The sequence below is a fragment of the Salvelinus namaycush genome, chromosome 4, assembly GCF_016432855.1.
Source record: "Salvelinus namaycush isolate Seneca chromosome 4, SaNama_1.0, whole genome shotgun sequence".
Taxonomy (NCBI): domain Eukaryota; kingdom Metazoa; phylum Chordata; class Actinopteri; order Salmoniformes; family Salmonidae; genus Salvelinus; species Salvelinus namaycush.
Genome location: NC_052310.1, coordinates 8,959,717 through 8,986,964, shown reverse-complemented (window position 1 = coordinate 8,986,964; position 27,248 = coordinate 8,959,717). Strand labels below are relative to the sequence as shown.

At 45.6% G+C, this 27,248-nt stretch overlaps 1 protein-coding gene across 1 annotated transcript; it reads right to left on the bottom strand.

The window, feature by feature from the left end:
• Positions 1-4,993: 4,993 nt before the first annotated feature.
• Positions 4,994-27,017, bottom strand: LOC120046118 (glutamate dehydrogenase, mitochondrial). Its single transcript, XM_038991088.1, has 13 exons — positions 26,453-27,017; positions 16,911-16,991; positions 16,513-16,568; positions 12,225-12,288; positions 10,733-10,827; positions 10,033-10,212; positions 7,961-8,098; positions 7,652-7,789; positions 7,476-7,556; positions 6,674-6,797; positions 6,415-6,506; positions 6,216-6,278; positions 4,994-5,993 (listed from the first exon to the last, which is right to left on the bottom strand). Exons 1-13 carry the CDS (start codon positions 26,838-26,840, stop codon positions 5,874-5,876), a joined length of 1,620 nt encoding a protein of 539 aa, XP_038847016.1. The 5' UTR covers positions 26,841-27,017; the 3' UTR covers positions 4,994-5,873.
• Positions 27,018-27,248: the final 231 nt, after the last annotated feature.

Here is a 27,248-nt window from a genome sequence, read left to right as displayed (position 1 = left end):
CCTACACACAATACACACCACACACACACACAATACATTTCACACACAATCTACACAACACACTACAAACCAATTAAGTTTCTCCCCCCTCGTAGAGTAACAAATCACTTCTGCTCTATTCGTTGTCTTTCTATCTGCATTCAGCCCGTTGCAGCCTGCTTAACGTGACACCGCTGTAAGAGATATAATGGTAGTGTGTTGCAGCCTGCTTAACGTGACACCGCTGTAAGAGATATAATGGTAGTGTGTTGCAGCCTGCTTAACGTGACACCGCTGTAAGAGATATAATGGTAGTGTGTTGCAGCCTGCTTAACGTGACACCGCTGTAAGAGATATAATGGTAGTGTGTTGCAGCCTGCTTAACGTGACACCGCTGTAAGAGATATAATGGTAGTGTGTTGCAGCCTGCTTAACGTGACACCGCTGTAAGAGATATAATGGTAGTGTGTTGCAGCCTGCTTAACGTGACACCGCTGTAAGAGATATAATGGTAGTGTGTTGCAGCCTGCTTAACGTGACACCGCTGTAAGAGATATAATGGTAGCGTGTTGCAGCCTGCTTAACGTGACACCGCTGTAAGAGATATAATGGTAGCGTGTTGCAGCCTGCTTAACGTGACACCGCTGTAAGAGATATAATGGTAGTGTGTTGCAGCCTGCTTAACGTGACACCGATGTAAGAGATATAATGGTAGTGTGTTGCAGCCTGCTTAACGTGACACCGCTGTAAGAGATATAATGGTAGTGTGTTGCAGCCTGCTTAACGTGACACCACTGTAAGAGATATAATGGTAGTGTGTTGCAGCCTGCTTAACGTGACACCGCTGTAAGAGATATAATGGTAGTGTGTTGCAGCCTGCTTAACGTGACACCGCTGTAAGAGATATAATGGTAGTGTGTTGCAGCCTGCTTAACGTGACACCGCTGTAAGAGATATAATGGTAGCGTGTTGCAGCCTGCTTAACGTGACACCGCTGTAAGAGATATAATGGTAGCGTGTTGCAGCCTGCTTAACGTGACACCGCTGTAAGAGATATAATGGTAGCGTGTTGCAGCCTGCTTAACGTGACACCGCTGTAAGAGATATAATGGTAGTGTGTTGCAGCCTGCTTAACGTGACACCGATGTAAGAGATATAATGGTAGCGTGTTGCAGCCTGCTTAACGTGACACCGCTGTAAGAGATATAATGGTAGCGTGTTGCAGCCTGCTTAACGTGACACCGCTGTAAGAGATATAATGGTAGCGTGTTGCAGCCTGCTTAACGTGACACCGCTGTAAGAGATATAATGGTAGCGTGTTGCAGCCTGCTTAACGTGACACCGCTGTAAGAGATATAATGGTAGCGTGTTGCAGCCTGCTTAACGTGACACCGCTGTAAGAGATATAATGGTAGTGTGTTGCAGCCTGCTTAACGTGACACCGCTGTAAGAGATATAATGGTAGTGTGTTGCAGCCTGCTTAACGTGACACCGCTGTAAGAGATATAATGGTAGTGTGTTGCAGCCTGCTTAACGTGACACCGCTGTAAGAGATATAATGGTAGCGTGTTGCAGCCTGCTTAACGTGACACCGCTGTAAGAGATATAATGGTAGCGTGTTGCAGCCTGCTTAACGTGACACCGCTGTAAGAGATATAATGGTAGCGTGTTGCAGCCTGCTTAACGTGACACCGCTGTAAGAGATATAATGGTAGTGTGTTGCAGCCTGCTTAACGTGACACCGCTGTAAGAGATATAATGGTAGCGTGTTGCAGCCTGCTTAACGTGACACCGCTGTAAGAGATATAATGGTAGCGTGTTGCAGCCTGCTTAACGTGACACCGCTGTAAGAGATATAATGGTAGCGTGTTGCAGCCTGCTTAACGTGACACCGCTGTAAGAGATATAATGGTAGCGTGTTGCAGCCTGCTTAACGTGACACCGCTGTAAGAGATATAATGGTAGCGTGTTGCAGCCTGCTTAACGTGACACCGCTGTAAGAGATATAATGGTAGCGTGTTGCAGCCTGCTTAACGTGACACCGCTGTAAGAGATATAATGGTAGCGTGTTGCAGCCTGCTTAACGTGACACCGCTGTAAGAGATATAATGGTAGCGTGTTGCAGCCTGCTTAACGTGACACCGCTGTAAGAGATATAATGGTAGTGTGTTGCAGCCTGCTTAACGTGACACCGCTGTAAGAGATATAATGGTAGTGTGTTGCAGTCCCATGTCTTTGTATGTACAGTATTGTTGAAATGGTGTCTGATGTTGTGGTTGTTCCACCAGGTGTTGGTGGCATGGTGTCTGATGTTGTGGTTGTTCCTCCAGGTATTGGTGGCATGGTGTCTGATGTTGTGGTTGTTCCTCCAGGTGTTGGTGGCATGGTGTCTGATGTTGTGGTTGTTCCACCAGGTGTTGGTGGCATGGTGTCTGATGTTGTGGTTGTTCCTCCAGGTATTGGTGGCATGGTGTCTGATGTTGTGGTTGTTCCTCCAGGTATTGGTGGCATGGTGTCTGATGTTGTGGTTGTTCCTCCAGGTACTGGTGGCATGGTGTCTGATGTTGTGGTTGTTCCTCCAGGTATTGGTGGCATGGTGTCTGATGTTGTGGTTGTTCCTCCAGGTATCGGTGGCATGGTGTCTGATGTTGTGGTTGTTCCACCAGGTATTGGTGGCATGGTGTCTGATGTTGTGGTTGTTCCTCCAGGTATTGGTGGCATGGTGTCTGATGTTGTGGTTGTTCCTCCAGGTATTGGTGGCATGGTGTCTGATGTTGTGGTTGTTCCTCCAGGTATTGGTGGCATGGTGTCTGATATTGTGGTTGTTCCACCAGGTATTGGTGGCATGGTGTCTGATATTGTGGTTGTTCCTCCAGGTACTGGTGGCATGGTGTCTGATGTTGTGGTTGTTCCTCCAGGTGTTGGTGGCATGGTGTCTGATGTTGTGGTTGTTCCTCCAGGTATTGGTGGCATGGTGTCTGATGTTGTGGTTGTTCCACCAGGTATTGGTGGCATGGTGTCTGATGTTGTGGTTGTTCCACCAGGTGTTGGTGGCATGGTGTCTGATGTTGTGGTTGTTCCACCAGGTATTGGTGGCATGGTGTCTGATGTTGTGGTTGTTCCTCCAGGTATTGGTGGCATGGTGTCTGATGTTGTGGTTGTTCCACCAGGTATTGGTGGCATGGTGTCTGATGTTGTGGTTGTTCCTCCAGGTATTGGTGGCATGGTGTCTGATGTTGTGGTTGTTCCTCCAGGTATTGGTGGCATGGTGTCTGATATTGTGGTTGTTCCTCCAGGTATTGGTGGCATGGTGTCTGATGTTGTGGTTGTTCCTCCAGGTATTGGTGGCATGGTGTCTGATGTTGTGGTTGTTCCTCCAGGTATTGGTGGCATGGTGTCTGATATTGTGGTTGTTCCACCAGGTATTGGTGGCATGGTGTCTGATATTGTGGTTGTTCCTCCAGGTATTGGTGGCATGGTGTCTGATATTATGGTTGTTCCTCCAGGTATTGGTGGCATGGTGTCTGATGTTGTGGTTGTTCCACCAGGTATTGGTGGCATGGTGTCTGATGTTGTGGTTGTTCCTCCAGGTATTGGTGGCATGGTGTCTGATGTTGTGGTTGTTCCTCCAGGTATTGGTGGCATGGTGTCTGATGTTGTGGTTGTTCCACCAGGTACTGGTGGCATGGTGTCTGATGTTGTGGTTGTTCCACCAGGTATTGGTGGCATGGTGTCTGATGTTGTGGTTGTTCCACCAGGTATTGGTGGCATGGTGTCTGATTGTGGTTGTTCCTCCAGGTGTTGGTGGCATGGTGTCTGATATTGTGGTTGTTCCTCCAGGTATTGGTGGCATGGTGTCTGATGTTGTGGTTGTTCCTCCAGGTATTGGTGGCATGGTGTCTGATGTTGTGGTTGTTCCTCCAGGTATTGGTGGCATGGTGTCTGATGTTGTGGTTGTTCCTCCAGGTATTGGTGGCATGGTGTCTGATGTTGTGGTTGTTCCTCCAGGTATTGGTGGCATGGTGTCTGATGTTGTGGTTGTTCCACCAGGTATTGGTGGCATGGTGTCTGATGTTGTGGTTATTCCTCCAGGTATTGGTGGCATGGTGTCTGATGTTGTGGTTGTTCCACCAGGTATTGGTGGCATGGTGTCTGATGTTGTGGTTGTTCCTCCAGGTATTGGTGGCATGGTGTCTGATATTGTGGTTGTTCCACCAGGTATTGGTGGCATGGTGTCTGATGTTGTGGTTGTTCCTCCAGGTATTGGTGGCATGGTGTCTGATGTTGTGGTTGTTCCACCAGGTATTGGTGGCATGGTGTCTGATGTTGTGGTTGTTCCTCCAGGTATTGGTGGCATGGTGTCTGATGTTGTGGTTGTTCCTCCAGGTATTGGTGGCATGGTGTCTGATGTTGTGGTTGTTCCTCCAGGTATTGGTGGCATGGTGTCTGATATTGTGGTTGTTCCTCCAGGTATTGGTGGCATGGTGTCTGATGTTGTGGTTGTTCCACCAGGTATTGGTGGCATGGTGTCTGATGTTGTGGTTGTTCCACCAGGTATTGGTGGCATGGTGTCTGATATTATGGTTGTTCCTCCAGGTATTGGTGGCATGGTGTCTGATATTGTGGTTGTTCCTCCAGGTATTGGTGGCATGGTGTCTAATGCAGTGAAAGGGGCTGCAGCAGATGCAGCCATGGACAGTGCTGCAGACAAGGCCATGTCTTTCGGAAAGAGCCTTTTCAACTGAATCCCCAACCCTGGACTGTACCATGTCTCAACCCTGGACTGTACCATGTCTCAACCCTGGACTGTACCATCTCAACCCTGGACTGTACCATGTCTCAACCCTGGACTGTACCATGTCTCAACCCTGAACCTTCCTTCCCATCAACCAATCCCGTCTTTATACTATCACTGAGATCTGTATAACGTGTACAGGATGTCATAAACATGAATAAAACACTAATCTTTCAACACTATTCTGTCTGTCTGCACGTCACATACTGCACTTACACATCAGTTTTCTCTGAATTTTATTGGTTTTCAACAAAAAAAAGGCAATACAAATTTCCCCAAGCAATTTCCGTGCAAGGGCTTGGACGGCTTTTTGGAGAAGGAGAACACTTGTTCCCATGATCCTCTCCTCCTCTCTCTCTCATGGCGGAGCGGAAGGTTTGGGGGAGGGTCAGATTGGACAAGATAGGAGCAGAAAGTAGGGAAGGTTGGGGGGCTTGTGGAGGGACTGATATAGTGGAGATGGGTGTAGAACTGTACTAAGAACCAAACCCAGTAGAACCCTGTGTTCCTCAGCACAACCCTGAGCCCTGACCTCTAACCCCGCTGTGAGGAGAACTGAGGAACACATATGATATCACCATTCCCTGACATAAAGTGAGAGTTTAAAACTATTTCTCTTTCTTTAAATAAAGTATATGTCTGGAGTTAACATTAAATGGATTTCAGTATAGGTGGGGTATGTGTGTCTTTTCAGTACAAAGCTCCGTCAGAGCTAAGGCAACTTCATTGTTGTGGTCTGAAACCATGGCAACACAAGGGTCAAACAAGACAAAATGGCCGACAGGGAACTCTGATAGGAGGGGGGGGGGGGGGTCTTAAAGCTATCTTCCTGCTACAATCTGCTCCTTTCACAAACTGAATGACAATACTGAAACAGAACGACACAGAAATACTGAGCTACCCACGTGATACTGGGAGATATGGCGAGGTCATGGGACACAGAACACAGTACGTGTCAGTGTGTGTGTGTGTGTATAAACAGGAGGCGGGGGTCTCTAATGTAAACGCTGGTATGTACTGAAGGCTAATTGGAAAAATGGGGAAGCAGGGTGAACCAATAGCAGGGTGGTGTGGGAGTGGTCTGGCTGTGACAAGGTGATCATGTGACAGTGATGCCGGCCTCGTTGTAGACCTTGAACACCTTCTCGATGGCGTTGACGTAGGCAGCCGTCCGCAGGTCCAGACCCAGGTTGTACTTACTGGCTGTACGCATGATTTGCTGCAGGGGGACAAAACACACTACAATTACACACACCAGACCGGGTCACACTGGCAAAACACACAGACACACACACACACACAGACACACAGTGGTAGTGTGGTTGAGAGATGCCCCAGGTCAGCAAAATGCAATTATAGGTTCTGTATGGTCTGACACACCTGCTCTAACTTTGCACGTACACACACACACACACACAGAGACACACACACTCTCTCTTACCCTGGCAGACCTCTCCATGGTGTAGGCCAGCCCAGAGTGGACAATGTCCTTCTCAGAAGCTCCCTGTAGAGGAGAGGAGAGATGTTATCAAACTAGCCTGGATGTATCACCCCCCACATAGGTTTACATGTGTATAGATATACCCCCCCGTATGCATACGGTTGACTCTGTGTGTGTGTGTGTGTGTGTGTGTACTCACAGCGACTCTGGCCTGGAAGTCAGCGGTGGGGACAACAGGGATTGGTCCTCCCTGCTTTCCAAACTTCCTCTCCAAACTCTCCTGAACAGACACTGCGAGAGAGAGAGTACTTGATGGTAAGTTACAGAAGCAAGGTATTATATGGGGAGACTGTGAAAGGTTAGAGGTCAGGACACAGAGAGAGAGAGAATACCTGAAGGTAAGTTACAGAAGCATCGTATTATAGCTGGAGACTGAAAGGTTAGAGGTCAGGACTTACTGAGGAGGTGATAGTTGGAATCTCTCTCGTATTTGAAGGTGAGTCTTCCATAGCTGACGTGGTTCAGGTTCTTCAGCCACTCAAAGTAGGACACGGTCACACCACCTGCGTTCAGGTACATGTCCTGAGGGAGGGCCAAACAGACAGGTCAGAACAGACATCTCTGTCTGGGATTGTTGAGTGTGTCCTGTTAATGAGAGAACTCAACCCAGCAAACATGCCCACACACAGTGTGGCCCGCCCTCACTTTGCCTGAAAGAAGCACATTTTTTTAGCCTGTGTTGGGCTGGTGTGGGATTTGTGTAGGCTAGTCTGTGTTGGGCTGGTGTGTGAGCTAACCTGTGCTGGGCTTGGTGTGGACTAGGCCGTGTTGGGCTGGTGTGGGCTTGGTGTGGGCTAGCCCGTGTTGGGCTGGTGTGGGCTTGGTGTGGGCTAGCCCGTGTTGGGCTGGTGTGGGCTTGGTGTGGGCTAGCCCGTGTTGGGCTGGTGTGGGCTTGGTGTGGGCTAGCCCGTGTTGGGCTGGTGTGGGCTTGGTGTGGGCTAGCCCGTGTTGGGCTGGTGTGGGCTTGGTGTGGGCTAGCCCGTGTTGGGCTGGTGTGGGCTTGGTGTGGGCTAGCCCGTGTTGGGCTGGTGTGGGCTTGGTGTGGGCTAGCCCGTGCCCACCTTACCCATCAAATACCCACATGGGGCCATGTTTGCTGGATAGATACTGTGAATGTGTGTATGACTGCCTTAACAAGCAAATTTGTGTTTTGCAAGTGTGTGTGTGTGTATATATGTGTGTGTGTGCGCCTCTTCTTACAGGGATGACCATGACATTGTTCTCCAGGAAGATCTTGTCAGCGTCAGGGGTGGTGGGGCCGTTGGCTCCCTCAGCAATGATCTGGAACAAACAACAATAAACAACAACAACAACGATGACAACATGGCATTGTGGGTAGTGTGGTTTAGATGGGGGTATTGTGGGTAATGAAGTACCTTGGCCTTGATCCTGTGGGCGTTGTTTCGTGTGAGCTGCTTCTCGCTGGCGGCAGGGATCAGGATGTGACACGGAGCTTCCAGAAGGCTGCCCTCGTACGGCTTAGCCCCGGGGAAACCTACGATCGAACCATGTTGCTGCACACACACACAGGTTAGTCAAATGCAAGAGACAGAGGAAGTCTTTCTTGGCTATAGCTCATATTCAGAACAAGAGAGGGCGGAAAAGTGAGAGAGAAAGAGTGACAGAGAGACACAGAGAAAGTGAGACTGAGGAAGTTCAAAAGGAGAGTAAGAGAGTATTCTAACCAGTTTGTAGTCCTCCAGCTGCTTGGGGTCAATGCCCTCTGGGTTGTATATGCTGCCGTCATACTCAGCGATGCCCACACACTTAGCACCGTACCTGTGGAGGTACCGCATGGAGTGGAGACCCACGTTACCAAAGCCCTGAGAAAGAGAGAGATCATTACTATCTCCTTCATCACACACACCATCATCAGCTCTGCTACAGAGTACACTAAAGACATTACACTGGGACCCTGGCGCCCCCATGTGGCCCACCTCTGTCACTGCAGTAGCCTCAGACCCACTGATTACTAGCTAATAAACTGACACAGCAAATCAGCGGACAGACAGAGGATTGAAACTAAGCAGGCACTATAATATATAGGCAATCTGGTACAGCTGTGAAATATACCTTTAACTATAATGAGCATTGAGACACATAATGCTGCTATAGGCCCTTAACAATAGATGGTTGACAGTCGTTTCCACAGCAGCAAGGTCTATAAACTGAGATCAGCTCCTCCCCTCAATATATCTCTCCATTATCCTCCTCTCTCCTCTCTGTCATCTGCCATCTACACGATGTCATCACACATCTGCGTATCGAATCACACAACTACATAATCCAGCCACACACACAAACACAGTCTTTGTGTCTCTGTTTAGTCAGTCAGTCTGTCTGTGTGTCTCTGTTTAGTCAGTCAGTCTGTGTGTCTCTGTTTAGTCAATCAGTCTGTTTAGTCAGTCAGTCTGTTTAGTCAGTCAGTCTGTTTAGTCAGTCAGTCAGTTACTGAAAAATACAAGTATTTAGTAGTTTATATTTCTACATTGATCTTTATGGTATTTTTTTATTGCATTTTGTCATTTTTGCCCATTTTCAAAGCTGATTGTTTCTAAAAACGTTATTAATTCACTCAGTCTCCCTCGCCACCAAAAACTCATTCATTTCTTCAGCTCCCGAGTCCCATCTGGTTTCCACTAGGTGCCATAGCCACAGTCGCATTCCACAGCCACATTCTGCCTCCCAAATGACATCATTCATTTCTTAAAGAGACAGCGCACATTTTTATAAATGAAGAGATTGCTTATTCTATGCAAATGTTGTTAATTGGTACAATAAAATATGTTCTCTTAGTAGTTGCCAATAAAGTCCTAAATGGAAAGGATTGTTTGTCATCTGTAGCCCCATGAAGTCAGATACAACCAGCTCAATAACTCAATGCACACACTCCTATTGAATAATACGCATTCACCTGTATTGTGAATTGACCTAGGCTACATCTTGATTTAACCAGTGTATCAGTAGAGATTTACCATTCAAATAAATGTTCACCATTCTGCTGTTTTGTAGTTAGAATGGTAAAAACAAAGTCAAAATTGATTGTATGATTATATCATTAACACATACATACTAATGTCTCTAACAAAATGTCTGGATCAAGTGCCCTTCTGTGACTTTGGCTAATATGCTTTCTTTTGTTGTTGTTGTGGTATCGTTTTGGTATCGTTTTGGTATCAAGTATCGTGATACTAAACCTGGTATCGGTATCCAATTGTAAATTCTGGTATCGTGACAACACTACTACAGAGAAAAGCTGGTACCTATAGACAGGCTTCCAGGAAGGAGGCCAAGGCTGAGGGCATCTCTCTCTGTGTGTGTGTGTGTGTGTGTGTGTGTGTGTGTGTGTGTGTGTGTGTGTGTGTGTGTGTGTGTGTGTGTGTGTGTGTGTGTGTGTGTGTGTGTGTGTGTGTGTGTGTGTGAAGGAAGTCTCGTGTGTCAGAGGGAACTGAGAGTCCTGCAGAAAGCTGCACTTTGACCTTTAGTCTGTCTCACACACCGCGGCACAGAGTGGGAACTGGGACCTACGGACCAGTGTAAACCAGATCTGTGTGGTGTGATACTGCTGCTGAACCCTGCCACCGCGTCTCTGACGTCACAGAGAGACCAATACTAACTCACCCCTGCAGATATTTAACAAAGTTCACATCAAAATCTGTTGACCAGATCAGCGTAAAACAACTTTTACGCAATCTTTACAAATGTCAGTGTGTGTGTGTGTGTGTGTGTGTGTGTGTGTGTGTGTGTGTGTGTGTACCTGGATGATGAAGGTCTTGTCCTGGAAGCCGGGGGTCAGGCCCAGCATGCTCATGTAGGACGCCTCGTTGATGAAGTTCTCAATTCCGTGGAACACTCCGCGACCGGTGGCCGAGATACGCCCGTGGATACCGCCCTGACTGATGGGCTTGCCTGTCACACACGCGTGGGCGTTGATGTCCTGCACAGAGACACGCCCAGAGAGACACAGAGCCAGAAACACACACACACATGTTAGAGTGTATATTTAATTGCATTAGATCTGTTTGTCAGACTGTAAATAGAGAGTCTTCAGCATAGGTATGAGAGGTCAGTGCAGGACACATACTGCTCTGGGGCCAGACTACAGAGCCCATACTACAGAACCCATACTCCCATGGGGGCCAGGCTACAGAACTACAATACCCATACTGCCCTGGGGGGCCAGACTACAGAACTACACTACTCATACTGGCCTGGGGGATCGGGGGGGGGGGGGGGGGGGGGGGGGGGGGTTTCAGACTACAGAACTACACGACCCATACTGCCCTGGGGGCCAGACTACAGAACTACACTACCCATACTGCCCTGGGGGCCAGACTACAGAACTACAATACCCATACTTCCCTGGGGGGCCAAGCTACAGAACTATAATACCCATACTGCCCTGGGGGGGGCAGACTACAGAACTACAGTGTATGTGCGTTTGTGTGGTAACTCACGGTGTGCGCGATGGTGTTGGCGTATGTGTCAGCGATCCAGGACATCTCTCTCTCTCCAGTGCTCATGTCAGGAGCAGGAACATCAATACCGGGCCCTGGGGAGAGGGGGGGGGGGGGGTTCTGTGAGGACTGGAAGCATTTACACACACCCTACATCAGGGGTCCCCAATTACATTCAGTCGTGGGACGATTTTTCCTTGAGCGGATAGTCTGCGGGCCGGAACATAGTTCTGAATAACACATTTTGTACACTGCAAATTGACCGCAGAAATCCCAAACAGATAGTGATCGACAAAAAACAGAACCATTACAAACCTTGATTACATTGAGATACGATCACATATGCATCTTGATTTATGCGTGGGAATACTTAGGAACAGATTTCCTAAATTAAAATCACTTTGAGCCGATTTCCTGGTGATTTTAGTCTTTTATGTCCAACAACAAAAATTAAATTTAAAATATATTATTTTGCTCAGAAAACCTGGGGGGGCAACAAAAAAAATCGAATGACCCACGGGCCACCTAGTGGTGAACCCTGCCCTCCATCTTTATTTCTCTCTCTTTCCCACACGTAACACATACTACACAGGTTTGAGATAAAGTTACTAGCAATTAAATATCTATAGTTCTACCTATTCTAAATATAGACAGTGGCTGACTGGAGGGCAGAGAACGCCCACTTTACCCTGGTGGCAGACAGAGACATGTCTAAATGCCAGTCTCTCTCCCTCTCTGTGGTATAAACAGGATGGTATGCAGCGAGGGACATTCTCATGTGTTCACTGGGCCCCGACATCCAAAAACAGAAGTGGACAGAGGGAGGGAGGAGAGGGGGAGGATCCGACTGACTGGAAGAGGGGTCAACTACCGTCACCATTACTACACATAAGCTTTTCCACTTCAGCAATAAGGCCGAGGGGGTGTGGTATATGGCCAATGTGGAGTGCCTGGAAACAGCCCTTAGCTGTGATATATTGGCCATATATCACAAACCTCTGAGGTGCCTTACTGCTATTATAAACTGGTTATCAATGTAATTAGAGCAGTAAAAATAAATGTTTTGTCATACCCCTGCTATACGGTCTGATATGCCACGGCTGTCAGCCAATCAGCATTCAGGGCTGGAACCAGCCAGTTTATAATAGTGTATATACGATGATGGCTGACAGTGAGGGCTTGTGAGGAGCAGAATCAACAACCTCTGCTTAATCAAAACAGTTGCTTTGTGAGAAGGGGTTAAAGTTCACAGTCATTGTTATGTAAATCAAAGCTGAAAAGTACCAGTGGCCTGAGTCAGAGCAGGACCGCCGGAGCCACGGCCCAGTGAGACGAAAGGCTGGGGGTAAAATCACTGGGGTAAATCACTGGGGTAAATCACTGGGGTAAATCACTGGGGTAGAATCCTGTCTTAGTGTTTTGAGGTAACACGTCACAGTCATTAGCATACAGGATCGTAGGGGACAACTGGCTACATGAAGGACACACTTACCAATAAAGCCTTTCTTGGCCAGCTCAATGGTGAACCTTCTAGTGATCTTCTCCAACTCATTGTCCTAAAGAGAGAGATAAATGATTGATCACAGAGTGCACGAGGAGAGAGAAAGGTTTCCTGTGTGTCTGCCAGTTAACAGCTAAGCATTTCAGCTCCACTTAGCTCTGAAGGGCATACTACTACACACACACACACACAATCTATCTATCTATCTATGACATAATGTGGTGACAGATAAACAGATAAAGCTGTAGCGATCAGCCCTAAAGTGCCTATCTCTCTAGGATACGAATAAAGAGCCTATCTCTCCAAGATACGAATAAAGAGCCTATCTCTCTAGGATACGAATAAAGAGACTATCTCTCTAGGATACGAATAAAGAGCCTATCTCTCTAGGATACGAATAAAGAGCCTATCTCTCTAGGATACGAATAAAGAGCCTATCTCTCTAGGATACGAATAAAGAGCCTATCTCTCCAGGATACGAATAAAGAGCCTATCTCTCCAGGATGCGAATAAAGAGCCTATCTCTCTAGGATACGAATAAAGAGCCTATCTCTCCAGGATACGAATAAAGAGCCTATCTCTCTAGGATACGAATAAAGAGCCTATCTCTCCAAGATACGAATAAAGAGCCTATCTCTCTAGGATACGAATAAAGAGCCTATCTCTCTAGGATACGAATAAAGGGCCTATCTCTCTAGGATACGAATAAAGAGCCTATCTCTCTAGGATACGAATAAAGAGCCTATCTCTCTAGGATACGAATAAAGAGCCTATCTCTCCAGGATACGAATAAAGAGCCTATCTCTCCAGGATACGAATAAAGAGCCTATCTCTCCAGGATACGAATAAAGAGCCTATCTCTCTAGGATACGAATAAAGAGCCTATCTCTCGAGGATACGAATAAAGAGCCTATCTCTCTAGGATACGAATAAAGAGCCTATCTCTCTAGGATACGAATAAAGAGCCTATCTCTCTAGGATACGAATAAAGAGCCTATCTCTCTAGGATACGAATAAAGAGCCTATCTCTCTAGGATACGAATAAAGAGCCTATCTCTCTAGGATACGAATAAAGAGCCTATCTCTCCAGGATACGAATAAAGAGCCTATCTCTCTAGGATACGAATAAAGAGCCTATCTCTCTAGGATACGAATAAAGAGCCTATCTCTCCAGGATACGAATAAAGAGCCTATCTCTCCAGGATACGAATAAAGAGCCTATCTCTCTAGGATACGAATAAAGAGCCTATCTCTCGAGGATACGAATAAAGAGCCTATCTCTCTAGGATACGAATAAAGAGCCTATCTCTCTAGGATACGAATAAAGAGCCTATCTCTCTAGGATACGAATAAAGAGCCTATCTCTCTAGGATACGAATAAAGAGCCTATCTCTCTAGGATACGAATAAAGAGCCTATCTCTCTAAGATATGAATAAAGAGCCTATCTCTCTAGGATACGAATAAAGAGCCTATCTCTCTAGGATACGAATAAAGAGCCTATCTCTCTAGGATACGAATAAAGAGCCTATCTCTCTAGGATACGAATAAAGAGCCTATCTCTCTAGGATACGAATAAAGAGCCTATCTCTCTAGGATACGAATAAAGAGCCTATCTCTCCAAGATACGAATAAAGAGCCTATCTCTCTAGGAAACGAATAAAGAGCCTATCTCTCTAGGAAACGAATAAAGAGCCTATCTCTCTAGGAAACGAATAAAGAGCCTATCTCTCTAGGAAACGAATAAAGAGCCTATCTCTCTAGGATACGAATAAAGAGCCTATCTCTCTAGGATACGAATAAAGAGCCTATCTCTCTAGGATACGAATAAAGAGCCTATCTCTCCAAGATACGAATAAAGAGCCTATCTCTCTAGGATACGAATAAAGAGCCTATCTCTCTAGGATACGAATAAAGGGCCTATCTCTCTAGGATACGAATAAAGAGCCTATCTCTCTAGGATACGAATAAAGAGCCTATCTCTCTAGGATACGAATAAAGAGCCTATCTCTCCAGGATACGAATAAAGAGCCTATCTCTCGAGGATACGAATAAAGAGCCTATCTCTCTAGGATACGAATAAAGAGCCTATCTCTCTAGGATACGAATAAAGAGCCTATCTCTCGAGGATACGAATAAAGAGCCTATCTCTCTAGGATACGAATAAAGAGCCTATCTCTCTAGGATACGAATAAAGAGCCTATCTCTCTAGGATACGAATAAAGAGCCTATCTCTCTAGGATACGAATAAAGAGCCTATCTCTCTAGGATACGAATAAAGAGCCTATCTCTCTAGGATACGAATAAAGAGCCTATCTCTCCAGGATACGAATAAAGAGCCTATCTCTCTAGGATACGAATAAAGAGCCTATCTCTCTAGGATACGAATAAAGAGCCTATCTCTCCAGGATACGAATAAAGAGCCTATCTCTCCAGGATACGAATAAAGAGCCTATCTCTCGAGGATACGAATAAAGAGCCTATCTCTCTAGGATACGAATAAAGAGCCTATCTCTCTAGGATACGAATAAAGAGCCTATCTCTCTAAGATATGAATAAAGAGCCTATCTCTCCAGGATACGAATAAAGAGCCTATCTCTCTAGGATACGAATAAAGAGCCTAGCTCTCTAGGATACGAATAAAGAGCCTATCTCTCTAGGATACGAATAAAGAGCCTATCTCTCTAGGATACGAATAAAGAGCCTATCTCTCTAGGATACGAATAAAGAGCCTATCTCTCGAGGATACGAATAAAGAGCCTATCTCTCTAGGATACAAAATAAAGAGCCTATCTCTCTAGGATACGAATAAAGAGCCTATCTCTCTAGGATACGAATAAAGAGCCTATCTCTCTAGGATACAAAATAAAGAGCCTATCTCTCTAGGATACGAATAAAGAGCCTATCTCTCTAGGATACGAATAAAGAGCCTATCTCTCTAGGATACGAATAAAGAGCCTATCTCTCTAGGATACGAATAAAGAGCCTATCTCTCTAAGATATGAATAAAGAGCCTATCTCTCCAGGATACGAATAAAGAGCCTATCTCTCTAGGATACGAATAAAGAGCCTATCTCTCTAGGATACGAATAAAGAGCCTATCTCTCTAGGATACGAATAAAGAGCCTATCTCTCTAGGATACGAATAAAGAGCCTATCTCTCTAGGATACGAATAAAGAGCCTATCTCTCTAGGTTACGAATAAAGAGCCTATCTCTCTAGGATACGAATAAAGAGCCTATCTCTCTAGGATACGAATAAAGAGCCTATCTCTCGAGGATACGAATAAAGAGCCTATCTCTCGAGGATACGAATAAAGAGCCTATCTCTCGAGGATACGAATAAAGAGCCTATCTCTCTAGGATACGAATAAAGAGCCTATCTCTCCAGGATACGAATAAAGAGCCTATCTCTCCAGGATACGAATAAAGAGCCTATCTCTCTAGGATACGAATAAAGAGCCTATCTCTCTAGGATACGAATAAAGAGCCTATCTCTCTAGGATACGAATAAAGAGCCTATCTCTCTAAGATACGAATAAAGAGCCTATCTCTCTAGGATACGAATAAAGAGCCTATCTCTCTAGGATACGAATAAAGAGCCTATCTCTCCAGGATACGAATAAAGAGCCTATCTCTCTAGGATACGAATAAAGAGCCTATCTCTCTAGGATACGAATAAAGAGCCTATCTCTCTAGGATACGAATAAAGAGCCTATCTCTCGAGGATACGAATAAAGAGCCTATCTCTCTAGGATATGAATAAAGAGCCTATCTCTCTAGGATACAAAATAAAGAGCCTGTCAGTTGTTCTGTGGTGAGTCTGTGTTGACAGAAGGAGAAAACAGTTAAACTGAAAGGATAAGACAGGCGTCTGCTCTGTCCTTTCCTCTCCAGCATGGAAGAAATCAGACAGTTTGTCTGCGTGTGTGTGTGTGCGTGCGTTTGTGCGCGTGTGTGCATCTGTGTCTGTATGTGTCTGTGAGTGTGTGCATTTGTGTGTGTGTGTGTGTGTGTGTGTGTGCGCATGTGTGTGTGTGTGTGCGTGTGGGTCTGTAACGGTTTACTGGAATAGATCATTGATGTGACATGGAGTAAAATATGCTTCCTGTGCATTAGAGCGTTCCCACAATAATCACCTACCATGGTGTGTGTGGTAGAGAACAGCCTCCACTCTTTCCTCCATATAACACATACACTTGTATATGTGTGTGTATCTGTGTGTGTGTGTGTGTGTGTGTGTGTGTGTGTGTGTGTGTGTGTGTGTGTGTGACGGACTTACAGAGTAATTTTTGACGTTGATCTTGACACCAGCTTTAGCCCCCCCGAATGGTACATCTGGAGAGAGAGAAAACGGCTTACAAACTGGGGCTTAAACACACACACACACACACACACACACACACACACACACACACACACACACACACACACACACACACACACACACACACACACACACACACACACACACACACACACACACACACACACACTTCATTGCTTTAACAACAGCTCTCTGAAAATGCTAATAAAAATCTCTCAGATAAGTGTGTATGTTTACATGAAATCAGGAGCACTGAGGCATGAATGCGATGTGAGAGGAGAGGAGAGGTGGAGGAGAAGAGAGGAGAGGAGAGGAGAGGTGGAGGAGAAGAGAAGAGAAGTGGAGAGACTTACCGACCACGGCACACTTGTACGTCATCAGAGAGGCCAGAGCCTTCACCTCATCAACAGACACCTCTTCACTGTAACGGATACCTGCACACAGACAGACACAAAGGCAGTCAACACACGGAGCCCAACAATACCACACACACACACACTCTAAAGTTGACAGGAAGACAGGCTTTAAGTCTACTCTGTGTCCAGCACAGGTACACTACCTGGGGTTACACTGTGTGTCCTCTACACCAGCAGCACAGGTACACTACCTGGGGTTACACTGTGTGTCCTCTACACCAGCAGCACAGGTACACTACCTGGGGTTACACTGTGTGTCCTCTACACCAGCAGCACAGGTACACTACCTGGGGTTACACTGTGTGTCCTCTACACCAGCAGCACAGGTACACTACCTGGGGTTACACTGTGTGTCCTCTACACCAGCAGCACAGGTACACTACCTGGGGTTACACTGTGTGTCCTCTACACCAGCAGCACAGGTACACTACCTGGGGTTACACTGTGTGTCCTCTACACCAGCAGCACAGGTACACTACCTGGGGTTACACTGTGTCTCCTCTACACCAGCAGCACAGGTACACTACCTGGGGTTACACTGTGTCTCCTCTACACCAGCAGCACAGGTACACTACCTGGGGTTACACTGTGTGTCCTCTACACCAGCAGCACAGGGAAACAGAGCGTGAGTGCTAACTTGGGCTGACCTATATTGGGCTATGTCGCTGTGGCAGACGACTACCGAGAGCCAAGGGCACCGGACACTGACAGGAGACTGCAGCCAGCCCAGCACACTATAGAGGACAGAGAGAGGGCGTGCATGTGTGAGTGACATCATCTCAAAGCGCCACGGCGTGTACTGAGGCCCAGTCCAGAAAATAGCCCCTACGCTAGCTGGCCACTAGCCCCCTGCTGCGTTAGCAGGATGGTGTTCAGGAGGGCACACATTAGCAACGCCTCCATAACATGACCTTCAGGGACCAGACAGCCTGCAAGTCCCCCATATTAAGCTGCTGGAAGGCATGACCTTAACAGCGTAGACCCTCCAATCAACTACACTATAGACACAGCACTGACTGAGATACAGATGTAGGACCTTCAGGTAGGGCCACTTTACTTTGCTACAGCAGCAACAGGGCATGTGAATTATTTTGTGGATTAAAATTAAAATGGACATTCTCCTGCAACAGAGTGATCAAATTAAGATCCTACATCTGAAGGCTAATTCAATTCACTGAACAAGAATATTCTTTATACCCATACCCTTTCAACCATTAACCCCTCCCCCTTTGATTCGCCTCCTTTCCTCTCCCCTACTACCGCAGAGCAGGAGAAAAACATGTTGAGAAACATTCCAATGGAATGAGTCTCTGGGTTGGCTAGGAGACACACACACACACATCAAACACACACCAAACACACACACATCAAACACACACCAAACACACACATCAAACACACACCAAACACACACACACACATCAAACACACAATATATAAACAAACAGGAGTGTAAGTTATGTATATACATGACAAATGTATGAAAACAGATGATAACCACGAACAAACATACTGTACACCCACACAGGCAAACCCAACCGCCCAAGAGCACACAGAGATGTCCATTGATGTGGAAGGGAGCCCACAGTGGGTTGTTAGTCACAGTGGAAATAAGAGCCGCAGGCTTCCTCTTCTGCTTGGAAAGGAGAAGGGCATGTTGGACGTTTAGCAGACTAAACATTCTTTGAGAGTGAGCCACTTCCTGACACTCCCTAACACTGAGTCACGCCTGCACAAACACAGTTCTGCAGTGATCCAGCTAGAGAATGTGAGGTTCTGCAGTATTGTATATACAGGGTATATGCAGCAGTTTGGGCCGCCTGGCTCATTGCGAACTGTGTGAAGTCCATGTATTCCTAACAAAGGCCGTAATTAATTTCCCAGAATTGTACATAATTATGACATAACATTGAAGGTTGTACAATGTAACAGCAATATTTAGACTTAGGGATGCCATCCGTTAGATAAAATACGGAACGGTTCCGAAATGATAGTTTCCGGATTCGACTATTTTAATGACCAAAGGCTCGTATTTCTGTGTGTTATTATGTTATAATTAAGTCTAATCAAATGATAGAGCAGTTTGACTGAGCGATGGTAGGCACCAGCAGGCTCATAAGCATTCATTCAAACAGCACTTTCGTGCATTAGACAGCAGCTCTTCGCAATGCTTCAAGCATTGCGCTGTTTATGACTTCAAGCCTATTAACTCCCGAGATTAGGCTGCTGTAACCGAAGTGAAATGGCTAGCTAGTTAGCGGGGTGCGCGCTAATAGGGGTTCAATCGGTGACGTCACTCGCTCTGAGACTTGGAGTAGTTGTTCCCCTTGCTCTGCAAGGGCCGCAGCTTTTGTGGAGCGATGGGTAACACTGCTTCGAGGGTGGCTGTTGTCGATGTGTTCCTAGTTCGAGCCCAGGTAGGAGCGAGGAGAGGGACGGAAGCTATACTGTTACACTGGCAATACTAAAATGCCTATAAGAAGTGAGAAGTGTAGCTGTAGTCAGAGAACAGGGGAATGGAAACCATGAGAAGTGTAGTTGTAGTCAGAGAAGAGGGGAATGGAAAGCATGAGAAGTGTAGCTGTAGTCAGAGAAGAGGGGAATGGAAACCATGAGAAGTGTAGCTGTAGTCAGAGAAGAGGGGAATGGAAACCAGGAGAAGTGTAGCTGTAGTCAGAGAAGAGGGGAATGGAAACCAGGAGAAGTGTAGCTGTAGTCAGAGAAGAGGGGAATGGAAACCAGGAGAAGTGTAGCTGTAGTCAGAGAAGAGGGGAATGGAAACCAGGAGAAGTGTAGCTGTAGTCAGAGAAGAGGGGAATGGAAACCAGGAGAAGTGTAGATGTAGTCAGAGAAGAGGGGAATGGAAACCATGAGAAGTGTAGATGTAGTCAGAGAAGAGGGGAATGGAAACCAGGAGAAGTGTAGCTGTAGTCAGAGAAGAGGGGAATGGAAACCAGGAGAAGTGTAGCTGTAGTCAGAGAAGAGGGGAATGGAAACCAGGAGAAGTGTAGCTGTAGTCAGAGAAGAGGGGAATGGAAACCAGGAGAAGTGAGGGGATGGAAAGTGTGACTAAGCTGCAGAAAGTGAAAAGAAGGATTTGATCACTTCTCTAAAACGGGTTTGAGGGAAGCATCTGCTCTGGTGGCATGTGACGACCTCTGACCTCCCCATGATGATGTGTTTGCCATCATTAAACATCTATACGCCACACCAATCAGAAAGTCTATTCAAATGTTATTTGTCACACGCGCCGAATACAACAGGTGTAGAATAACAAATAATTAAAGAGCAGCAGTAAATAACAATAGCGGGGCTATATACATTAACACATAACCAATGTCCCCTCCAGTGTTCAAATATACCCTGTCAGTCTGTCAGAACGAGCACTTGATTCAGCTTGCCTGGCACAATAGGTAGGTGGTGAGACTTTGCACTTTAAGGCCAGTTGGTTCAACAAGAGAAAACTCACTGGATGAGCTAAATAAAGTGAACACTCCCCCCTTCTCCTGTCAAAACGCTGACGAATAGGAACGGTTAGTGAACACTCCTCCCTTCTCCTGTCAAAATGCTGACGAATAGGAACGGTTAGTGAACACTCCTCCCTCCTCCTGTCAAAACGCTGACGAATAGGAACGGTTAGTGAACACTCCTCCCTTCTCCTGTCAAAACGCTGACGAATAGGAACGGTTGGGTACATTACCACCCCTTCCCCTACTCCACTCGTCAAACAACTGTTCCCTCCTCTCTCGCTCCCCCCTCACTGGAAATATGTCACTTCCTGATCCTCACCCCACAAATCACCCACAATGCAGAGCTGAACAAGTCTTGAACCTTGACTTGAACCCTGAACCACATAGCCCCCCTCCTAAAACAGACACACCCTGCGGCCCCGCCCCACCCTCTAAACCGCCCTCACACAGACAGACAGACAGACATCTTCTAGTCATGGTAGCCAAAATAATGGGAAACTGGGCATTTTTATACATGACCCTAAGCATGATGGGATGTTAATTGCTTAATTAACTCAGGAACCACACCTGTGTGGAATCACCTGCTTTCAATATACTTTGTATCCCTCATTTACTCAAGTGTTTCTTTTAGTTTGGCAGTTACCTTAGCAACGTGCATGCCCCGCCCACCTGAGGATCTGTCTATTTCCTGTGTTTGAGGGGTGTAAATCCACTTGTCACTTAAATATCGCTGGCTTGATTGCTTTCCTTTTAGTACTGCGACCCTTTGATATTCTTGCCTGTTGTTTTTTTCCCATTAACGTTACGACCGGGGAAATGTTTGTAATGGCCTGTCAAACGCACCCCGGTAATGGCTGAAACGATCTCAATGGAATAAATTGTCTTTCCGTTGCATCTACAAGAACGTTAAAGCTTCGTCAGGGATTTAAACGCATCGTCTCGACACATCACAGGAAAGATCATTTTATTTTGATGGGCGTTCCTTTTTGGTGGATTTTTTTAATTAAATAACACAAATTTGAAATGAAATGAAAACTTCCAAAAAGGAACAGTCAGATTCTAGATATGTCTGATCTCTCAAACAATGTCAAGCCTGTTGATTTTTTATCTGAGGGTATCCTGAAATTGACACACTTGTTGAATTATGCAACAGAACGTGACAACAACAGTAATTGATAAGGCAGGCTAGTGCAGGTGGGCCTAGACAGAACGTGACAACAACAGTAATTGATAAGGCAGGCTAGTGCAGGTGGGCCTAGACAGAACGTGACAACAACAGTAATTGATAAGGCAGGCTAGTGCAGGTGGGCCTAGACAGAACGTGACAACAACAGTAATTGATAAGGCAGGCTAGTGCAGGTGGGCCTAGACAGAACGTGACAACAACAGTAATTGATAAGGCAGGCTAGTGCAGGTGGGCCTAGACAGAACGTGACAACAACAGTAATTGATAAGGCAGGCTAGTGCAGGTGGGCCTAGACAGAACGTGACAACAACAGTAATTGATAAGGCAGGCTAGTGCAGGTTGGCCTAGACAGAACGTGACAACAACAGTAATTGATAAGGCAGGCTAGTGCAGGTGGGCCTAGACAGAACGTGACAACAACAGTAATTGATAAGGCAGGCTAGTGCAGGTGGGCCTAGACAGAACGTGACAACAACAGTAATTGATAAGGCAGGCTAGTGCAGGTGGGCCTAGACAGAACGTGACAACAACAGTAATTGATAAGGCAGGCTAGTGCAGGTGGGCCTAGACAGAACGTGACAACAACAGTAATTGATAAGGCAGGCTAGTGCAGGTGGGCCTAGACAGAACGTGACAACAACAGTAATTGATAAGGCAGGCTAGTGCAGGTGGGCCTAGACAGAACAGGTTTCTGGTGGTCGCAGCCCTGTTGCACCGTTTTATCTTCATTTATTCATCAATAATAATACACAAGGTGTATTTATGCAGATTCAGCACGTATGAGTGCATTCTAAGAATTGTTTTTGTTGTTTAAATTTTACAATAAATGTAATTCCTGAATTCCAAAAAAAATCCCGGAATTCCATTCATTATTTGTTCGTGCCAGTAAAATGTTTTATGTGACATAATTCAGTCAATATCTGATGGGTTTTAAAAAGCTGATCGGGGGCTATGCTACTAGCATAGTGTCACCCTGGAGGTGTTTTACGGTCATCAGACATTGTTGGACTGAAAGATGAGGTAAAACTGTCATTCAAATGGTCTCAGCGACATGAACATAACGTAGCAGGTTACCAAGTAGAGCTTCGTAGTTACGTTTTGATGTATGGGTTGTCGTGGAACCAACCAAATTCACCATTGCCACCCACATTTCCATGACGAGTGCTAGTTTTCTGGTTGTGTGGGAGTGGCTGATGTCATTCACTTACAGCAGTGAGCCGGGAGAGAGGCAATGCTGAGCAGAATTGGCTGTATGGTTTAATTCTTTCAACAACAACAAAAAATATCAGTGGCTTTAGCCCTACACTTATTAAAAACATAGCTAAATACCAGTTCATTGAAAATGTGTCCCATCCATATTTGTGTGCAGCTGGCAGGCAGCTCACTGACTCTGTCTCATCTGAGCCTAGGCTAATTATTTGCTGGAAACAGTGCCGTTTACCCTCACATCACCAGAGCAACTCATCAACACCAAAAATAACATTCCAATGTAACCCAACCTCAGATGTAGGCCTACCTTAGAAGTAAGCTATGTTATTAGACTAGTAGCCTTCTGTCTTACAGTTCAGACGTAGCCTTTTCATGTAGTTAATTACCAAAAGTAACCTCTTTGGCCTCATGGGTCGAATGTTATTAATATTTTATTAACCCATTCATAAAGATTTTATTTTTTTAACTGACGAAAATCCGGTGTTTATGTCAAACGGTTTTGTTATATTTCCATCTTCTGTGATAAAGTGTAATATAAAGTGTAATATTGGGATGCAAACGCCAAATGTAATACATTTCAACTCTATATCTGACATGGTCCAGGTGTCTTCTTTCTATAAACCCATAACCATGTGTTTGAGGTGTATACCTTTGTATCAAAGTAGATTTGCTTAAGACTACCAAGAAACAATGTGAAACACACTGTGTGACCCTGATTTAACCCACTGCAGTATTCATGGGAAATGTGTGTCTGTGTGAGGCTGTGTGTGTCCATGTTAAGTATGAGGCTGTGTGTGATGTGTGAGGCTGTGTGTGATGTGTGAGGCTGTGTGTGTCCATGTTAAGTGTGAGGCTGTGTGTGATGTGTGAGGCTGTGTGTGATGTGTGAGGCTGTGTGTGATGTGTGAGGCTGTGTGTGATGTGTGAAGCTGTGTGTGATGTGTGAAGCTGTGTGTGATGTGTGAGGCTGTGTGTGATGTGTGAAGCTGTGTGTGATGTGTGAGGCTGTGTGTGATGTGTGAGGCTGTGTGTGATGTGTGAGGCTGTGTGTGATGTGTGAGGCTGTGTGTGATGTGTGAGGCTGTGTGTGATGTGTGAAGCTGTGTGTGATGTGTGAAGCTGTGTGTGATGTGTGTGTGTGTGATGTGTGTGTGTGTGATGTGTGTGTGTGTGTGTGTGTGTGTGTGTGTGTGTGTGTGTGTGTGTGTGTGTGTGTGTGTGTGTGTGTGTGTGTGTGTGTGTGTGTGTGTGTGTGTGTGTGTGTGTGTGTGTGTGTGTGTGTGTGTGTGTGTGTGTGTGTGTGTGTGTGTGTGTGTGAGTATGCCTGTGGCACAGGGTTGGGCGTATGATTTGTCACTCTAGGCCTACTAAATATAACATAAGTGTGATATATATAGTACCAGTCAAAAGTTTGGACAAACCTACTCATTCAAGGGTTTTTCTTTATTTTTACTATTTTCTACATTGTAGAATAATAGTGAAGACATCAAAACTATAAAATAACACATACGGAATCATGTAGTAACCAGAAAAGTGTTAAACAAATCTAAATATATTTAATATTTGAGATTCTTCAAAGTAGCCACCCTTTGCCTTGATGACAGCTTTGCACACTCTTGGCATTCTCTCAACCAGCTTCATGAAGTAGTCACCTGGAATGCATTTCAATTAACAGGTGTGCCTTGTTAAAAGTACATTTGTGGAATTTATTTCCTTCTTAATGCGTTTGGGCCAATCAGTTGAGTTGTGACAAGGTAGGGGTGGTATACAGAAGATAGCCCTATTTGGTAAAAGACCAAGTCCATATTATGGCAAGAACAGCTCAAAAAAGCAAAGAAAAACGACAGTCCATCATTACTTTAAGACATGAAGGTCAGTCAATACGGAAAACGTCAAGAACTTTGAAAGTTTCTTCGGGTGCAGTTGCAAAAACCATCAAGCTCTATAGTGAAAGGAAAGGAAGACCCAGAGTTACCTCTGCTGCAGAGGATACGTTCATTAGAGTTAACTGCACCCAGATTGCAGCCCAAATAAATTCTTCACGGAGTTCAAGTAACAGACACATCTCAACATCAACTGTTCATTGACTGCGTGAACCAGGCCTTCATTGCTGCAAAGAAACCACTACTAAAGGACACCAATAAGAAGAAGAGACTTGCTTTGGCCAAGAAACACGAGCAATGGACATTAGACTGGTGGAAATCGGTCCTTTGGTATGATGAGTCTTTGTGAGATGCAAAGTAGGTGAACGGATGATCTCTGCATGTGTGGTTCCCACCGTGAAGCATGGAGGAGGTGTGATGGTGCATTGCTGGTGACACTGTCAGTGATTTATTTAGAATTCAAGGCACACTTAACCAGCATGACTACCACAGCATTCTCCAGCAATACAACATCCCATCTGGTTTGGGCTTAGTGGGACTATTATTTGTTTTTCCACAGGACAGTAACCCAAAACACACCTCCAGGCTGTGTAAGGGCTATTTGACCAAGAAGGAGAGTGATGGAGTACTGCATCAGATGACCTGGCCTCCACAATCACCCAACCTCAATCCAATTAGAGATGGTTTGGGATGAGTTGGACCGCAGAGTGAAGGAAAAGCAGCCAACAAGTTCAGCATATGTGGGAAAGACTGTTGGAAAAGCATTCCAGGTGTGTGTGTGTGTGTGTGTGTGTGTGTGTGTGTGTGTGTGTGTGTGTGTGTGTGTACAATATGTGTACAATATGACCACTTTACTTTAAATTAACTTGCTGTATTTTTACACCCTGCTGTACAGACGAATTAGCATATTAAGTATCTAATTTGCATAAAGCAATATAAAAAGTTTTATTCTAATTTCATAAATTGTTATAGACTCTCAGTCCTGCATGACTATTTGTTAATAACATGACCACCCTACTTTACATTATAGGGCTTAAAGGAATGAAATTATATATTATGCCTAATTTGCATATTAAATGATTCATTTGCATAATACAACATTTTAATGTGATGTTTTTGTTTTATTTTAATCATCTCTGTGAACCTTGAAAATGTCAAAACAATATGACCATCCTATCTTGAGATATTTTGAGTTATTGGACAAAAGTAAGTAAGCATTTCACTGTAAGGTTTACACCTGTTGTATTCGGCGCAAGTGTCAAATCAAATTTGGTGTCGAATTTAGAAATCCGGACAGGTGATTTGGTGCCTTATTGACAACAGAATATAGTAACATTGACCTTTTCTGATCTCTTGAAAATAAGATATTTCAGCAATGGTAAGTCTTATCCTCATGAAATAAAGCGTTCTGTGTTCTTGACAAGCCGCTCTATAATTTGGAATGCAAAGTATAACACCAGAACCACAGTTTCATTTTGTCCCCTAACACCCTACTTATGTAGCTAGGAGATGCAGCTAGCTATCTATACAGTAACTAGCTAACGGTAGCGAGTGGAGCAGATAATGCAACCTTGCTAGCTAACGTTAGCTAAACAGAGTCAGTGCAGCTGTTCTCTCACAGCTGCGTAATGGGATCGCCAGATTAGCTACCTAGCTAGCTAATTTAGCAACCGCACAACCACTCGAAGGACAGTTGAGAAGCAGGAAGCGGCGCTTGGCAGTATATCTTACCCCCCTTGCAGGGCGTCCTGTGCTGGCTGTGCTGGGCGCGGTAGCCCTCCACTACCTCCCACTCTCCGTTGTCCCTCTTGATGGGGAAAGAGACGCTGAGGACGTGGTTGCAGGGCTTGATGATGCGGAGAATCCCCTTCACTCGTTTCATCTTCTGCTCGGGGGTCTCCTTGCTCTTCAGGTCCTCAACAAGCTTGTCCTGAACGATGGCGGCTCCGCGGTCGAAGAAACCCTCCACCATGCGAAAGAAGTTGGGGTCGTCGGGCTGTTCACTATACTGTCGGACCCGCATCAGAGCGGCGGATGCTGGGAGAGCAGAGTCCACGCAGCCCGAGGCCAGGGCACTGCCCGCACTGCGGGATAACAGCTCCCCGAAGTACCGGTACATGATTGGTCTAGTTGACTAAACGTTTAACGTGGGGGGGAACAACAGCAACGGGGGGTAGCTATCTATGTATTAACCGATGAGAGGGATGAATGAACGGCACAGCAGCACACCTTCACTGTGTCCCCTCTTCCGACTGAATGGCCGTTGGAAAGGCGCGCCCGTTCGCTTTAAGTCTGCGCTGACCACCTAGGCTAGGACGCCTCCGGGACCGGGATGCACGCGGAAGAGGAGGGCACAGTTCTAGGAAGGAGGTTCATTTCGGGCCGCGCGTCCGCAAGAGACAGAAAACAAAGCGCGATCCCGTGTGTCCCTTTTAAATGCAGTTGTAGGTGGTCTATGTCAAATGTTTATTGTGCAAGTGCGATATATAGCCTACATATTCACAGATAAATCCAGCTTCTGAATCTT

Coding starts and splice junctions, on each gene's coding strand:
- LOC120046118 (XM_038991088.1), bottom strand. CDS start 26,840: ATGTACCGGTACTTCGGGGAGCTGTTATCCCGCAGTGCGGGCAGTGCC. Junction 10,213..10,732: donor CCAACACCATCGCGCACACC/GTGAGTTACCAC, acceptor GTCTCTGTGCAG/GACATCAACGCCCACGCGTG. Junction 7,557..7,651: donor CCCACAGGATCAAGGCCAAG/GTACTTCATTAC, acceptor TGTTTGTTCCAG/ATCATTGCTGAGGGAGCCAA.